Source organism: Halichoerus grypus, chromosome 10 (genome assembly GCF_964656455.1).
Source record: "Halichoerus grypus chromosome 10, mHalGry1.hap1.1, whole genome shotgun sequence".
Classification (NCBI taxonomy): domain Eukaryota; kingdom Metazoa; phylum Chordata; class Mammalia; order Carnivora; family Phocidae; genus Halichoerus; species Halichoerus grypus.
The window spans coordinates 50,295,091-50,313,417 of NC_135721.1; the positions used below are offsets into that span (position 1 = coordinate 50,295,091).

An 18,327-nucleotide genomic window follows, 5' to 3' on the forward strand; every position below is an offset into this window, starting at 1 on the left:
TGCACTCAGGGAAGATTTAAGATCCCTGGGAGGAGACGGCCATGAGTTGCGGCCCCCCCAAGCCCTCAGCCATGTGTGCCTGGCAGTGAGGGGCAGGAAATGAGGGACAGCCGGACATTCCCACCCCCTGAGCCTGCCTGGCCTCTGGCAGCCTTCCCGCCAGTATCTGATTCCCCGGGGGCTGCCCAAGGGTAACTAAACAGTTTTCCACTTCAATCCAGAGAAAGACAAAAGAAAAATTATTCTGAAACCTAGCAGTGTCCTGGAGAGAATTCAGGACAAAATATACAAATCCTTGGAAAATCAGGGTACGGTCAACACTTCCGCACATGCTGAGAACAATGAGATGGTGAACTGTAAATATTCCTGCCTCCCAAATATTCCAGAAAGGGGGGGCCTGCAAACCGGCCTACTGAAACCCAGAGGCTGAACTTAGGCCTACTTTCCCCAACTTCTAGCAATAGCAAACCATCACTCTGTCTTTTTAAAGATTTTATTTATTTTTTGACAGAGAAAGAGACAGCAAGAGAGGGAACACAAGCAAGGGAAGTGGGAGAGGGAGAAGCAGGCTTCCCGAGGAGTAGGGAGCCCGATGTGGGGCTCGATTCCAGGATCCTGGGATCATGACCTGAGGCAAAGACAGATGCTTAACCAACTGAGCCACCCAGGTACTCCCACTTTGTCTTTTTAAATGTCTAAGTGCACACACACACAGCTGGGTGAGTGTCTATTCCTATGTGGGAATAACATTTGTCAGCAGAGAGAAAATATCCTCCACACATAAAACAGACCGAGAGTTCATATTCCTGATAGGATCCCAAACACACAAACTGCTATGAATTAGTAAGAAAAAAAACAAGCAACTCAAAATATAAGGATAGGCAATTGACCAAAGAAGAAATACAAATGGGCAATAAAACACATGAAAAGATGCCCAACTTCACAAGTAGTCAAGAAAACAGAGTTTAGGGGGTACCTGGCTGGCCCGGTCAGTAGAGCATGCACTCTTGATCTCTGGGTTGTAAGTTTGAGCCCCACGTTGGGTGTAGAGATTACTTAAAAATAAAATCTTAAAGGGGCACCTGGGTGGCTCAGTGGGTTAAGCATCTGCCTTCGGCTCAGGTCATGATCCCAGGGTCCTAGGATCGAGTCCCACATCAGGCTCCCTGCTCAGTGGGGAGCCTGCTTCTCCCCCTCCTCCCTGCTCGTACTCTCTCTCCCTCTCTCTCAAATAAAAAAATTAAATCATTAATTAATTACTTAAGTTAAGGGAGCTGATCAATCCACACTAACCTCGGAAAGGGTCCATGATGGTATAGACTATGTACAGCACGATTCCAGTTTTGCTTAAATGCACGCATATACATTTAGTAAGCAGATGCTTGCACAGGCTGAGGAAAAGTTGAGAAAGATACGCACCAAATTGTCAACAATGGACACACTGGAGGGAAAGGAAGCAGCAGATGGGGAAAGGGTGGGAAAACCTGCACTTCCTCCTTTATAACTTTTTAAGAATGGAGGTTACTTTTGCTTGTTAAAAAAACACAATTTGTATATTCTTATGGGGTTTTTTTTTTAGTTTTTTTAAATAAAAGAATGTGTGTGCACATAGGTGTGCAGCTTGGCGCACACTCGGGTATGGTCATGTGCCCACGTGGGGCGTGTGGTACTATGCTCACAGTTGGTGTGGTTTGTGTATGTGCGTCTCTATGGATCCAACAGTCCCTACGTACTAAACACCTTCAATGTGCCAAGCACCAAGTAGGGGTCTGACACCCACACATTATCTCACACAAGCTTCATGACAACCACGCAACATAGGTACTGTTATGGCCATTATCCAGATGGGGAAACGGGTTCAGAGAAATCCAGGTCGCAGCATCAGGATGAGGCTCACTTCTGAGAGGGGGATCCCTGAAAGCAGCCTTTGACCCTCATTCCCGTGCCACCACCCCTGCCCTCTTGGCTCTGTAGACAGCTGGAGAACTGAGGCCACCTGCTCCCGCTGGGATGGAACCCCTGGACCACACCAACACACCCCCTATGCGGCCCACAGACACCATCTGGCCAGGCCCCTCCCCTAGGCACCTCTGCCAGGGCCTGTGCATTCCTGCGCAGGGCTCCCCTTGTTAAGGACGAAGACTCTGGCTCAGCTTCTTCCAAGAAAACCCCACATTCCCCAATACATTAAGCCTGTTGTCCCAGGAGGCACCAGGATACCCCCACCCCCACTCTGAGGGCACCGAGGCCTACTCCCAGCTCAGAGGCAGCCCTACGAGTGATCGTCACCGAAGTCAGGAAGACCACCATCCCCAAAATATCTCCTCAAAGCCTATCATGGTATCTGCCGCTCACCATTCACATTCCCTTGGTGGTCTAAATAGAGTCCGGCATCGACAGCATGGTCCCCCAGGCTCCTAGAAGGGCAAAACATTAAGCCATAGGCTGCCATCAACACTTCAGTATGAATTAGTCCCTTTTCAAACCATCGCTGGCTGAGAGCGGGCTGTGCTGGGAAAGGCTGAGTCAGTGGGAAATGAAGCAAGTGGCGCGGCAGGAGAGCAACCCAGGAGAGATCTGGAAAGAGGATGTGCCAAAAGGAACTGCCATTCACGGAGCGGCCTCTCCATGGCAGTTCCCTGAGATGCACTTGTGCAACTGATGCAATGCTCCCCGGAGGAGAAAGAAACAGAGGCTCAGGGAGCTTCGCTGAGACTAGGCCCCGGTGCCCCCCGAAGTCCACACTCATTCCACAGGGCCAAGTTGTCAAGCCCTGTGTGACAGCCGCAAGAGGAAGGAGGATGAGACACCTGGGTGGCTCAGTGGGATGAGTGTTCGGCTCCGGTCGTGATCTCCGGTCATGATCTCGGGGTTGTGGGATCGACCCCCCCCATCCATCTGCTTGAGATTCTCTCCCTCAACCCCTTCCCCCACTAGCATGGGCTCTCTCTCTTTAAAATAATAAGTAAATTGGAGCGCCTGGGTGGCCCATTGGTTAAGCGACTGCCTTCGGCTCAGGTCATGATCCTGGAGTCCCGGGATCGAGTTCTGCATCGGGCTCCCTGCTCAGCAGGGAGTCTGCTTCTCCCTCTGACCCTCCCCCCTCTCATGCTCTCTCTCTCTCATTCTCTCTCTCAAATAAATAAATAAAATCTTTAAAAAATAAAATAAGTAAAATAAAATAAAATAAATAAGTAAATAAAACTTAAAAAAAAAAATAAGAGGAAGAAGGAGCAGGCATTCAGAGAGCTTCCCAAACTGCCTCCTGGGCCCCCAGCTAGTTGTAGCGACCATGACGGATGACCCATATCACAGGAAAGCAAGGGCAGGCAAGGCTCTGGGTGGGGGTGAGGGACTCCTTAATGTTGCACCTTATAGAGTCACCAGGTCACTAAGAGGTTCCGAGTATTCCAAAGAAATCGCTACTACAAATATGAACTACTGTGAACAGGCTTTTTTAAAGCAACATGCCTCCTGACCAATTCCTGGTGTAAAGTTCGGGGTCCTTCTATACTGCTTGTTTAAAGAGAGATGGGGGGACGCCTGGGTGTCTCAGTTGGTTAAGCATCTGCCTTCAGCTCGGGTCATGATCCCAGGGTCCTGGGATCAAGTCCCGAATAGAGCTCCTTTCTCAGCAGGGAGCCTGCTTCTCCCTCTCTCTGCCGCTCCCCCTGCTTGTGCTCTCTCTCTTTCTGTCTCTGACAAATAAATAAAATCTTTAAAAAATAAATAAATAAATAAATAAATAAAATAAAGGGAGACAGGGTGCACGGTCACTCTTAGAGAGATCAAATACAGAATCCCCTATTAGGTTTATATTTCAGATAAACAATGAATAATTTTTTATTATAAGCATGTCCCATGCAATATTTGGGACAAACTTAACTGGGTGTCCCGAATGTTTCTTTGTTGAATCTGGCCACCCTACCCCAGGCCTGGCCTGGAGCCAGGGAGGAACATTTTGACCCTGGTGTTTTTTGGACAGGTAGATTTTTTGACCCGATGGAGACTTTTGCTTCCATGTGTATGTTTACCAAATATTTAAATAAAAAATACACCTACATTAATTAATTTCCATGGAAAAGGCATTCTCCGGGACAAATTAAATTAAATTAAATTAACCACATTTGATTTGTTGACATATTTTCTATACAGTGCAATTAACTATTTCTTTTTTCTTCATTTGTATTTGACTGAAATTACTGTCATTGGTAACAACTATTTTCTGTTTAAATTTCCCAACACAGATTTGGCTCAAAGATTTTTTTTTCTCCCTGTTTTTGGTTCCTATCAGCTCTAGCAAATATAACTCCTTTCGATTTTGAGTTTTCTTTTATGGAATTATTTCTATTAAGTCCAATTTTCCCTAGGTCAGTGTTTACAAATACCAACAAGATTCCTCATTCCCTTTTTCATTTCCTTCACGATTCTACCATGTGCGGTTTTAGCCATGATTATTTCATGGTGGTCATGTCCACGAGGAATCACACATGTGCACTATTACAAGAGTGACAGTTTATATTTATTTCCTAGCTAATCCATGAAAAAAATTGAGAGCACTTCCTTGCAGTGGGTGTGTTCGACCTTGGATGAACACTGGCCTCCCCCAGTGATGTCCGCACCCCACTCCAGAGTTTCTTGTTTAATCAATTTGCTGTGCAGCCCAGACACTGATCTCTTTTAAAGCTCCCACATCAGGGGGCGCCTGGGTGGTTCAGGCTCTTGGTTTCAGTTCAGGTCATGATCTCAGGGTCCTGGGAGGGAGCCCTTCATCGGGCTCCCTGCTCATCAGGGAGTCTGCTTGAGGATTCTCTCCCTTTCCCTCTGGCCCTCCCCACTCACACTCTTTCTCTCTCTCTCTGTCTCTAAAATAAATAAATAAATCTTTAAATAAAAGTGGGGGGCACCTGGGTGGCTCAGTCAGTTAAGCGTCTGACTTCAGCTCAGGTCATGATCTCAGGGTCCTGGGATTGAGCCCTGTGTTGGGCTTCCTGCTCAGTGGAGAGTCTGCTTCTTTCTCTCCCTCTGCCCCTACACCCCACTCGTGCTCTCTCCCTCTCTCTCAAATAAATAAATAAAATCTTTAAAAAAGAGAGAGAGAAAACAGCTCCCACGTCATTCTAATATGCAGCCAGGGTTGGAACACTCTTGTAAAAATCTAGAGCTATGCTTTCCAACACAGGAGCCACGAGGCATGTTAGCTATTTAAATTTAAATTGATTAAAATTAAATAAAATTTAAGATTCATCTCCTCAGTTATACCAGCCAACACAGAACATTTCCATTATCTCAGAAAATTCTATCCGGAGGCCCAGGTCTGGACCGAGACAAGTGGCTCTCACCCTGGGCTGCCCAGTAGAAATCCCTAATAACCGGGAGTTTGTCACGACGCCCGCCAGTCACTGGGATAGGTAAAAGCTGCGGGTGATGCTGTCGTGTGGCCAGGATGAGGAACCTCTCGGTGGAACGTCCCAGTGGTCGAAACAGCTGGTAAGGGGTCAGCATCAGCAGCCCTGCAGCCTCACTCTGAGCAGCCCAGAGTAAACAGGGAGCTGTTCCGTGCGGCCTGAGACAGGAGTGAGGACCTCCCGCTGGGCTTTCCACAGTGTCTCCTACCCACAGGAGTGGAGTTTCCTTTTCTGTGCATTTCAGACCTGGTTTTATCCACACAAAGTTGGCCCAGCTCTGCAGTTGGCTCTGGGGTCCGTGGGGCTCAGGTTGGGTGGGTGCTAAGCAGCCAGGAGGCAGTTCCCAGCTCCTGCTCCCCTCCTCCGGCATGGAGGGCTCCCCAAGCTCGCTTTCTGGGCCAGCAGACCAGTCTGGTATACTGAGGCTACTCCAAACTGCCAATAGTCATCAGGGGAAACACAGCAGCGTCAAATGCCACAGAGGCCTTGGGGACAGAGAGGAGAGTGGGGGTGGAGAAGAGCTGGAGGGGACAAAGGGAGAGAGGAGGGAGGAGAAGCAAAGTGCGAGACTTATGAGACAGAGGTGCTGAGGGAGGGGCTGTGAGGAATGAGGGAGCACTGGGGGACCTCTAGAAACAGATGGAGGTAGAGCAAGGAGGTTAGGTGGAGGGAGAGGAGGCAAGACAGAGGGAGACCAAGAATTAACAGCAGTGGAGGCTCTGGTCCACCTCAGTTGGGAGAAGCCCAAGGAGGACGCTTTGTGAGCTCACAGCACACAGGCCCAGGAGGCCAGGAAATGACGGAAGTCCTCACTGAAATCCTGAGGTCAGATGACAACAGTCACTGTCACGCCTGTCATTTCCTTCTTGGCTTCCTGACCGGACAGTGACAATGTGAAGGCAGAAAGTAGGTGTTCTTCCCTTTCTTTTTTTTAAGATTTATTTATTTATTTGGGGGGGGGGGACAGAGGGAGAGGGAGAGTCTTTTTTGTTGTTGTTTTTAATTTATTTGACAGAGAGAGAGAGACAGCGAGAGAGGGAACACAAGCAGGGGGAGTGGGAGAGGGAGAAGCAGGCTTCCCGCCGAGCAGGGAGCCCGATGCGGGGCTCGATCCCAGGACCCCGGGATCATGACCTGAGCCGAAGGCAGCCGCTTAACGACTGAGCCACCCAGGCGTCCCGAGAGGGAGAGAGAGTCTTAAGCAGACTCCACGCTGAGCGCGGGGCTCGATCTCACGACCCTGAGCTCACGACCTGAGCAGAAACCAAGAGTTGGATGCTCAACCGACTGTGCCACCCAGGCGCCCCCAGAGAGTAGGTGTCCTATTTAAATTTTTTGTTAAACTGAAACCACTGAATTTTTTTCCCCTTTCTCTTTCAAAATGTAAAATGTCACTTCCTGGTATATTTCTTACTTTTACCACTTTGGAATTGTTAGTACTTTTAATCTCGGATTCTCTTCTCACCATCATGTGTAGGATGGAAGTCCCATGGGGTCTGACCGCGGGCGCACACGGCGTGGCCTTGCGTATCCTGCCTCCCCACCACAGCTCCAGCAGCTTCCCCCTCAGGCCCCGACAGTCAAGCAAACTGCCTCAGAGGCTGCATACCCCACGGGCTACCATAATGAAGCCACAACTCCATTATTCCCACACATGCCAGCGTGGTTTGGGCAACCTCGGAAATTCTTCAGATATTTATGAATATAAGTTCAAATTTAAATTTAGTTTAATGCAAATTTAATTTTTAATTGCTAGAAATGCAAAAAAAAATTTAAGATTTTATTTATTTATCTGACAGAGAGAGACACAGCGAGAGAGGGAACACAAGCAGGGGGAGAGGGAGAGGGAGAAGCAGGCTTCCCGCTGAGCAGGGAGCCCGATGTGGGGCTCGATCCCAGGACCCCGGGATCATGACCTGAGTGGAAGGCAGACGCTTAACTGACTGAGCCACCAGGCGCCCCACTAGAACTGCAAAATTAAGAAATGTTTGGAAAACTCAAAACCTACATGCAAGTAGTTATAAGAAAGAAGTTTCTAGTAAATTGGGAAGTTTTGAGAATTAGCAACTCTGGAAATTGAAGTTTGAGGAACTGATTTCCAGCACTGACCCTGCAGTGAACTGGTGTTCAGGGAGATGGCTTCCCCCCAGGAGCTAGAGGACACCCTCAGGGGCCAACGAGAAGGCCCCAAGGTGCAGGGCAGCCCAGCCCCCATGTGTGGCACTGGCCTGGTGTCACCCTGAGGACCAGCCTGGCCCTTGAATTGATCAAAAATATCTTCCCAGCACCTGCTCTCAAGTCTCCTTCATGATTTTAGAAATCTCCCCACAGGGCCTGTAAAATGCTGAATACGATCATGAAAATGAAACCCATGTGCCTTGCAGCAACCAGACTGTCCCACCTTTGCCTCCCTAAGCCCTCTCAAGTCCAGCATCATAAGGGAACAGAACTCTCCAGAAGGGTCCAGCACCCCCTGGGGCCTTCCAGGAGCCTCTGAGAGGCACAGGGACTCAGTGATTATGAGCGTGCCACAGACCTGCCTTCAAGGATAACTCTGCCATCACCAGCCTCTGAAAAAAGCACCCCATCTCTCAGAGCCCAAAATGATGACAACTGTAACAGCAGTACCCAGCTGATTAAAAAAGATCTTGTATTATAAAGACTCAGCACAGCGCCAGACACTCTGTTAAGCCCTTGGTCAACATCAGCTGTTGTGGTTTTGCTATTATTATCCTCAGCCTGTTATCAGAGAACCCCTCCCAATCTGGTCCCACGGCTCCCTCCTCACTGGGCTACATGTGTGAGTCCCACCCGTAAGGCCTTAGCCTGGCTCCACACCACACCCGAATGCTGGAATGCCCTTCCTTCCTCACCCTCCAAAGCCCTGGAGTCAGTCTGTGTGGCCTTCCTCCAGGAAGCCTTCCAGGACTGTCCAGTGCCCATCGTCGCTCCCTCCCTCACCTGCGGCTCCACCATTCATGCTTATTAGAGGCTGCCTTTTTTCCACAAAATGTCTGTGTTGGGGTAGATTAGTGTGAAGGGATTCCAGCCCCTGCCCCCTGTGCAGGTGGGGCGGAGGTCCCAATGAAAGTGCCCCCACCCTCCCCACACACAACCTGCCCGGCACCCGTGACCAGCAGAGTCACCGAGAGACCATGGCAGTTGGATTTTTCTTCCAAGCTTTTTAGGATCTCAAACTTTCCAGGTGTTCCACAGCCTGAGACCCTCACTGGCCTTCCCTAGGCCTTTGACTCCTCCCTTCTTCCCTCTCTCTCCTCTCCCATTCCAGGGTAACACAGCCAGGCCTGCCGGTCCTCAGACGCTGGCTGACCCAGTTCCCAGACAAAGGCACCCCTGTGAGCAGATCACAAAACAGCAAGCCCACGCCTCAGTAAATGGCACCAAGAGCAGGAACCCACCCCCAGCGGCACCTAACACAGCCCTACCCTGCCATGCCCGGCAGGGAGGCTGAACCCTGCCCCCACATTCAAGGCCCCGGGGCCCCACAGGCTCTCCCAGACCACCTGACCCCACAACGAGCAGGGCCATCAATCTGCAAGCTTGGTTGGTCCTGCCACCACCGCACACACTACATACACACTACATACATACACATACAAGGCCCGCAGCTCAATGACAGGAGAAAGGACCCACTGCCTGCCTATAAAGAGCCTGCTTTTGCCCCTGCCTGGAAACCCTCCGCACTTCGTACATGAAACAAGAGAAAGGCCTGCCACGGGGCCGTGGGCAGTCACTGCAACACTTGACCACCTTCCCACGGCTAAACCACGAATCTCGCCTCAAGTCCCTCCTCTCCCGTGAAGCCTTCCCCAAGAGCTCCCTGCTGGTTGCAGCTTCATTTTGCCAGCCCGCTGCCGGAGCGCGCCGCTGCCCTCACCAGCCTGGACCGGGCGGGGAGAGGTGGCCGCGCCCAGGCTCCCCTGGGCTGGAGCCTTTTCCTCCCTGCTCCCCGGGGCACAGTCTGTCCACGCAAATGCGTGTATACCTGATTCGAGCCCATCTCCCTTCCCTGCAGCCTAGACAGCTGTCAGATTTACCCGTGGCTGAGTTCTTGAAGCTGCTCCCCAACATCTACCACTAGGCCAGGCCCACGAGAGGCACGTCTCCGATAAACGCTGAGTTGAAACACCAGCTCTCCAGGGCCCAGATGCTAGAGTCTATGTCCACCACCACCCTCCCTGTACCTTCAGGCCTCGGAGTCCCCCTTGTCCACCTCACCTGTTCCTCCCCATTGTCTCATGGTCTTTGACCACCACATGGAGCTCGGAGCTCTGGTCCAAGGGGATGCCCTTGAGGTCCCACTCAAAGCCCTGGAAGAAAAAGAGAAAACACATCTTAACTGGTGGCCCCCTAGGAGAAGAAACTGTGTCTGGGTCACCTTGGTCTACCCCAGGGCACTGAACAGCTATCCACGAACAATGCTGGTGGGTGGATGGATGAACGAGTGAGTGAGTGAATGAATGAATGAATGAATACATGACTAGCAGAGTTCCAGAGCCTCAGAAGAGACAGCAAAAGCCAAAGGCAGCAGAAGAAAGAAGGAGGTCAGGCTCCCATGGCCCCCTCCCCCCAACTCAATTCCACCAATCACTGGGAAGCCAGGCCAGGAGCACAGCTGGGCAAAATGCATGGTGATCCCACAGGGTCCTCAGGGACTGAGATCAATGTGCTCATGCAGAAGCCAGGCCCATGGTGGGCAGCGTGAATCAGTGCCACACTAGGTATGCCTTACCCAGAGGCCCCGGCACTCTCCTCAGAGCAAAGGTAACCCTGTGCATCCCAACCGTATCCGCACAAGGCATCCTGAGCTCCCACGGACCACCAGGGGGCCATATGCGGGGAGCCGGCTGAGGATCTGGTTAATCAGGGAGGACTGAGCGGAGGAGGTGGGCTTTGGGCAGGCAGAACAGCCTGTGTAAGGGAGTCCGGGCAGGCCAGAGAGCCCCTAAACGACCTGGCTGGTAGTTCTACCTGGCTGAGGAGAGCTGAGAAGAAGAGAACAATAGACATCTCACTCCTCCCCGAGCCACACCCACATCAGAAGAGATGCTTCCATTTACTGGGCAGGCCAGGCCACCAACCCGGCTTCCAGGCTCCTAGCACCAGGCGGACTCAGCTGACACCCTGGACCAGCAGCCCCTCCGCCTCCTTGACCACGCCACTGAGAAAGCCACCTCCTGCACCAGCCCCTGACTTGTCACTGCAGAGACAGCGGCAGCAGAGCGAAAAGGAGGGAGAAAGGAAAGCCTGCCTACCTCATTCCACACGGGGTTCACGCTGTTCTTGATGACTTTGGTTCTCTTCTTCACTCCTGCGAGAGACACAAAGGGAGAGTGGAGAGACGTTTGCCACCCTGCACCTCCCACCGACTGAGGGTCGGCTTCTGAGAGCTGAGAGCCTCGCCAAAGCCCCTTGCCGGCCAGAGGACACCTCGCCAAACCAAGGGATTCCTGAGACTCCCACCGGGCGGCAAGGAGGGGCCGATGCCAGTCATGCGACTTCCCTCTCTCAGCTCTGCGACTGAGAAAGAGCAGCCCCGCCACAAGCATGTTTTTAAAGGAAAATCCCCAGCCTGTCTCTTCTTAATGACTTTGTTACTGTTATGATAATATGTTATTATACAACATAACAATAACAAATTCGGTTGTTAGGAAGTTAGGACTTTCTAAATAAAGTTATTTAACTGTAAATTTTCTGACTCTAAGAATGAAAGATCTTCTTGGAAAATGTTTTTCTTTTTAAAAACATCTACCTGCACCTTTCGTATGATTCCATTTCTCTGACACAGCCAGAAGAGGCAAATCCAGAGACAGGAAATAGATTGGTAGTTTCCAGCGGCTGGGGGGAAGATGGGAATGGGGAGCGATGCTTCATGGAGGTTTATTTTTGAGATGATGAAGTGTTCTGGAATTAGAATGATGATGATTGCACATCCTGGTGAGTATACTAAAAACCATTAAAATTGTGTGCTTTTAAATGGTTGAAATGATGAATTATAGGGTATGTGAATTTTACCTCAATTAAAGAACAGCCCCCACACACACACACACACGCTTGCCTTGAAGGGGTCTGTCTGAAGCAGGCTGTCCCAAGCTCGCAATGGCTGGGCCAATGGAAGGCAGAATGGTTTGGGGTAGACAACAAGAACTGACAGAGTCATGGCTGAGGCGGGACGCCCCGTGCCCCAGACGACAGCCAACCAGAGCACCTCTTCTGGTGCCTTGGGCAATGGAGGAGTGGATGCGAGGCACAGAAAACCCTAACCATGTCCCACCCTTCCGCTAAGCATCAGAACAGAAATGATTCAGGGTCCAGTGGATGATTAAAAGTGGTCAGTCAGACACGGAACTTACATTTGGCTTGGATCCTAAAGATCACCCGGTTCCACCCCACCTGTGCAAGACTCTCTAGTGAGAAGCCTCTGGTCTCACCTGGACCGCTCAACTTTTACAGAGTCTGGACCATGAAAGCCCCACAAGCCCCTGGAAACATCTCCCAGGACCCCCAAGTCCTCCTCCAAAGCTGAGCACTGCCAGGGACCTCCTGTGGGCTCAGCCCCCCTCTGGCCAGTTTCAGAGCAGGAAGAAAAGAAAAGCAGAGTGGGGTTGAGGATGCAAGCAGGACTTGGGGGAAGATTTGGAGGAGAAAAACGGGAGAGAAAGAGAAAGCAAAGGAAAACTGTGGAGAAAGAGACATCTGAGGGAGAGAGGCAGATCAGGGCTTGGTAGACGCCAAAGCAATTATGTTGAAACTGGTTGCCCAGCCCCCAGGGGCGGGGGGCGGGGGGTGGGAATCCTTTCGGAGATTTGGATAAAACTTCCCCCAAGTGGGGCAGGGTGAACTCCCAACCCCCTCTCATGGCCGGCTGCAAATCGCTGGTGTAGGAAAAGAATGTGGGCTTTAGAATGACACAGATCACCACAAAACACTTATTTTGCATGAAGCCTCAGGGCAGAGGTTCTCAAACTTTTTGTTCACAGGACATAACTCTTCAAATTTACGAAGGAGCCCAAAGAGCCTTTATTTAGATGGCTTGTATCTAATGACCTTTACCAGATTGGAAATAACAACTGAGGCATTTAAAATTATTTATTTAGGGGCATCTGGCTGGCTCAGTGGGTAGAGCCTGGGACTCTTGATCTCAGGGTCATGAGTTTAAGCCCCACATTGGGTGTGGAGCTTACTTAAAATAAGTAAAATTTTTTTAAAGTTAAAAATATTTATTTAGTAATTAATCTGAAATTAACAGTGATAAACCCCATCCGTGTTAACATAAGTGACATATTTTTCTGAAAAGTAACTATAACTTCCAAAACGAAGGAAAAAGAAAAGTGCCACTGTTTATATTTTGCAAGTCTCTTTCATGCCTAGCTGGATTATCACATCTACTTCTACATTCAGTCTATTGAGATGTCTTGTTCTGGGTGACTTCTAGGAAGAAAAATCCAATGAGATATATACCTGGAAAGAGAGGCATATTCTAATAAATTTGCAGGTAACTGTGGATATCCTTCTTTGATACTACACCAAAAAACTCAACAAGTAGTATTTCCTGAAAGCAGGTGGATGAACATTTTGTACTCTGTTACATTCAAGTCCATGGCTCTGTCTTGCACTTTGAATGAATATCTTACCCATGCATAATTCTTGTTACTGGGAAAGTTTTTACTAATTGAGTTATGTAGACCTTCCAAAGGTTGACACATTTGATTGCATAATGCGAAAAAATCACATTCATTAATATTACCATCAATCTCATCAGCAAACTCATTAAATACGGAAAAGCTGAAAGATACAACTTTCTACAATTCCAATTCTGGTTTGAAAGCTCAAATTTTATAATTGGCAACAAATAATAAATGTCTGCTTGAGGTGGAACGCTGAGCGTTCTTTCATTTCCAAGAAAATGTCAGTCAAATGCCCAAGTTTGAACAGGCTCAGTTTGTCAGTCATTCTTTCAAGTAAAAATAATATTCCATGAAAAAAAAAATTGGCTGGTTCAGCTTGCAACTCAAGCACCCATACATGTGCTTCTTCTTGCAACCATCAGCATTTTTCAGTGTGGAGCAGACGTGCTCTATGCAAACTTCTGTCCCAACACTCAAAATATCACAAACATATGTACTTGAGGATCAAGATTAATAAAATTAGAGTGTCTGGGTGGCTCAGTGAGTTAGGCATCTGCCTTCGGCTCAGGTCATGATCCCAGGGTCCTGGGACTGAGTCCCGCATCAGGCTCCCTGCTCAGTGGGGAGCCTGCTTCTTCCTCGGCTCCTGCCCCCTGCTTGTTTGTGCTCTCTCTCTCTCAAATAAATAAATAAAATCTTTTTTTGAAAAAAGATTAATAAAATTAATCATTGTACTGCTTTATCAAGGACATTCCTCAACTAAACTGGCTGGTTTTTTTAAACTGCAAATACATGAGTGTGAGGAATACGATGCCAAGTACAACTTGGCACCAAGGCCTTCACTAGTATTAAGATATCAGCAGTTTTACCTTCCATCACTGTTGTACCATCAGTGCAAATGTTGACACAATGAAAAGGCACATAGCATCTTGAGGTTATTCTGAAAATTGTTATAACCTTGCTGACCTGCTCAAAGAGTCTTGGGGATTCCCCCCAGGAGTCCCTGTAACACACTTGAAAAAACTCTCGAGAAATTCATTGCACATCTCAGCCTCTGGTTCCTCATCTATAAGGTCCTAACGATACCTCTCCATGGGGTTTTGTGAAAATTAAACAAGATAGTCTGACTCATTAAATGTGAGTTCATTTCACTTCCCCTCCCCCCCTGCACCACTCAGATGCATCTAGTGAACTCCTACTGATTCTTCAATACCCGGCTCAATTGTCTCCACTCTGATAAGCCTCCCCTGACTCTCCCAGACAGAGGTGGTTGACCACATATCGGAACCCAAGATAACTATGTGCTTCTGTGTCTTTCTCCACAACTGGACTATGGTCTTCAGAGGGCAGACACCATGCCTTACTCATATCAGTAACCCTAGTATATAGCAAGGTGCCCAGTAATGGAAGGCTCAATGAATGGGTCTTTCCTTTCCCAAGTTGGCTACAAGTTCACTTAGTCACCAGGGGATAGAACCACTCTTCTCAAGGAATGCCATCACACTGCATTAACAGTAGGGGAGTGTGTCGGTGGACAGAGGGGATGAGAGGAGTCACAATGAGAAGGAGGTGTTCTGGGAGGGGCAAAAGTCATCTTCTCAAAGTTGGTCAAGGCCTGCCCTGGCTGAACCATTCCTGTGGGCCATGATGGTGTGTCTCCAGCAGTGGAGACAGACACAGTGTTGGAGTCGTTCAAATAATGGCCCCTGCTGTGTGACCTACGGCTTATTATCTCTCTAGGCCTTAGCTCCCTTGGTGGTAAATGGATAATGAGAAAATTCTTATGTCATAGGGTTTTGAGGAGATAGAAGATTCAGTCCAAGTGTCGACTTCCCCCTCCCCTATCAACTCCCCATGACCTACAAGAGTAACATGGAAAATCCCATCTGCAGCTGCTCTTGAGTTGACCCCTGGGAAGCATTCCTGGTGCTCCTGGAGGGTATGAATTGAACAGTGTGTGCCAAGCCCTGTGCAAAGTGTCTTTCAAGCATTTCCCACTTTCTGCCTTTCCGAAAAATGAGGCGAACAAAGGCCTTCAGTGAGATTTCACTAAGTCTGGTCAGAAGAACCGACTCTGAGACCCTCTGAGTGACATTAAGGGAGGGGTCACTGAGGGGCACTACAGCCCCAAAGAGGTGCAGGAAAGAAGTGAAACATTAACCTGGCACATCACATGACCTACAGACGCCAAGGAAAGGGAAGGCATGCTGCTAATTAGGGAACAGTTAAGAAAACAGTTCCTTCCTTACCATGGGTTTAGACCTGTCCTGTCCTTGATCATTAATTTTGGCCTTGAGAGATGTGGCTTGATGTGTATAATTTAACAGACTCAATAGTTGAAGATACAGGAGAGCCCACAGGTCATGCTGGGGTTGGGGACAGTGGACCACGTCCTCTCCCCAGATTGCTCTGAAGAATTGGGGGCCAGCAGGCCTCCATGAGAATCATGCTGTAGCCCCCAGGGTGTTCCTCCAGACTGAATGACTCAGGGAGGAAGAATGAACCTACCATGCAAGGACTCTTCTCTCCCCCATAGAAATTCTTCACTTGTTTCCCCAGGCTGACCTACCCTGACTCTACCCCAGACCAGAGTCTCTCATTTCTGGATGGTGGTGTTTTTCAAACTGCTCATTGGGACCCATTAGTAGGCCATGACATCAACTGAGTGAGATGACCAATATGTCTTTTTAAAGACAGAATAAAGAAGAAAGTATCAGAGTACATCTTTCACTGCAAAATTACTATTAGTTGAAACTTTAGGTTATATTTTCATATACATATTCATATGTGCACTATGTCTTGATATAGAATATACTTCTTGTGGTGGATAACAATCCAAAAAGTTTGACAATCATGCCTTAAATGAAGGTTGTCAGAGAAGAACTGAAGAACAAAGAAATCACCATCTTGGCCCTTGAGTGTCGAGAGCCAAGGGATGTGACAAGAATGATGGAGCACACCATCCTGGTCCTGGTCCCCCACCAGGCCAACTCTGATAAAGACCACGGCTGTGGGAAGGAGGCTGAGGAGGGGCCTCAGAGACAGGAGCAGAGCAAAGGTAAGAAGACGGCCCATCCTGCCCCATCCAGCACCTGGGGCCACCTGGCTAATCAGTGTCCCCTGAGGGGAGCCCCACATCTGCCGACACCCCAGCATCAGACAGAGCCATAGCCTCACGTGAGGAGCCCCATCCCTACCCTTCTGCTCATCACCTGGTGGAGCTCACCTGTCAATGGCCAGAGTGCTCTCTCCAGGGTGCTGTCTAGGCCCCAGGCCTCACGCATACCTCCAGCCCCTTCTTGTGGGGAGAGGCTCTTTTCAGTGGCCCAGGATGCTGGTTAGCCCCAGGGCCGTGGACACCCACAGCGCTTACAGTGTGGAAGGGAGCACCCTCAGCTCTGGAGAGCCACCTGGCAACCCCCCAGGAGCCGCACATCCCCACAACACAATTATAAGGTCACAGGAAGCAGACAGAATGCTTGTTTTCATGACACTTGATGACAGTGGAATCTTTGGGGCTGGTGGGATCATAGAGAAGACAAACTGTAAAGCAGGGGTTTTCGCTGAGGGGTGCACTCAGTCTGTAACGTGGGCCCTTTTTATGCCTATCCAAGGAGGGTTCAAAGAAAAGCTGAGGGATGCTGACTCATTTCCCAACACACCTCACAGACACCAAGGCCCACATGTCCATCAACAGATGAATGGATAAACAAAATGTGGGATATACAAACAATGAGACATGACTCAGCCTTAAGAAGGAAGGAAATTCTGACACGTGCTACAACATAAAAGAACCTTGTAAACATTATGCTAAACGAAATAAGGCAGACACAAAGGGACAATATTATATGATACCACTTACATGAGGTACCTAGAATAGTCAAATTCATAGAGACAGAAAGTAGAATCGAGGTTTCCAGGTGCTGAGGGGAGGAGGAACGGGCAGGTACTGTTTAATGGGCAAGGAGTTTCAGTTTGGGGATGGATGGTGGTGATGGTTGCACAACAATGTGAATGTGTTAATGTCACTGAACTGTACCTCTAAAAATGGTTTAAATGGTAAATGTTACGTTATATATATTTTACCAGAATAAGAAAAAAATTTAATCACAAAAAAGTGAAACATCTCAACGCTAAGAGTCAGTTGCTGTCCCTAATACACGGGGAACATTGACTCCCATGTAGGGGAATGATGGAAACAAAGGTGTACAGATATTTACTGATACCTGTCACGTGCTTGGCACTGTGTTGGGAACAGGATTAATTAAAGGGGTTGCAGTAAACCACAGCCATACTGTTGTCATGGCCAAATGGAGAAAGAAGTAGTAACTGCTTCCTGGAGCTGAAGATGCAGGGAAGATGGCCTGGTACGGTAGCCTTCAAAGATGGCCCCATGGACCAGCGTCCTAGCATTCACGTCCTTGTATGGGGCCCCTCCACACTGATCTGAGCTGGCCCTGTGGCTCAAAGTAGGACCTGCAGTTTCTGCTTTCATGCCTTTGGGAGCCCTGAGTGGCCACGTAAGAAGTCCAGCTACTCTACGGGACGGATCACACTAGAGGCTTTGTGAAGGGGGAAGGTCCCGAGGCTACACAGAGAGAAAGAGAAGCCCAAGAGTCCCAGCACCCCAGCTGAAGGGTGGTAGGAGTAAAGACAGTGACAGTCACAAGCTCTCATAAAAGTTCAGGAGGGTCTCAGAGAGATATTTGTACACCCATGTGCATAGCAGCATGACTCATAGTAGTTAAAATGTGTAGGCAGCTCAAATGTCCACTGACAGATAAATGGGCAAGCAAAATGTGGGATACACATACAACGGAATATGATTCAGCCTTAAAAGGGAAGGGAATTCTGACAAGGCTACATCATGGATGAGCCTCGAGGACATTACACTAAGTGAAAGTGGCCAGTTACCAGAGACATGGGGAGTTATTTAACGGGTAGAGATTTCAGCTGGGGACGATGAAAGAGTTCTGGGGACGGATGGCGGTGATGGTTACATGATACTATGAATGTACTCAATACCACCGAAGTGTACACTTAAAGATGACTAAGATGGCAAATTTTGTGTTATGTGTATTTTACCACATTTTTGTTCAAAGTCCAGGTGTGAGATGGTGAGGACACAGGCTGCGGGTCTGGGGCATGCCGGCCAGCGCCTGGGTGGGGAAGAGGGAAGGGAGGAGAGAGCAGAACACGTCTCAGGTGCTGACAGGAATGCAGGCGTGGTTGGTGGTGCCATCCACTTCGAGATGGAGCAGAGAGAAGGA

The 18,327-nt window shown here is 49.0% G+C and overlaps 1 protein-coding gene and 1 long non-coding RNA gene across 22 annotated transcripts in view; one reads left to right on the forward strand and one right to left on the reverse strand.

Moving 5' to 3' along the window:
- Window positions 1-18,327, reverse strand: part of DYSF (dysferlin) — a 202,329-nt gene that overhangs the window by 169,243 nt on the left and 14,759 nt on the right. For all 21 annotated transcript variants that reach the window (XM_078056412.1, XM_036118164.2, XM_036118158.2 and 18 more), the window contains 2 exons: window positions 10,685-10,740; window positions 9,648-9,739 (listed from right to left, as the gene is read on the reverse strand). In XM_078056412.1, coding sequence (XP_077912538.1) covers window positions 9,648-9,739; window positions 10,685-10,740 — 148 coding nt within the window. The remainder of the gene's footprint in view (window positions 1-9,647; window positions 9,740-10,684; window positions 10,741-18,327) is intronic.
- LOC118551993 (uncharacterized) lies at window positions 6,283-8,068 on the forward strand. Its single transcript, XR_004925319.1, has 2 exons — window positions 6,283-6,314; window positions 7,740-8,068. It is a non-coding gene; the product is annotated as an uncharacterized LOC118551993 (long non-coding RNA).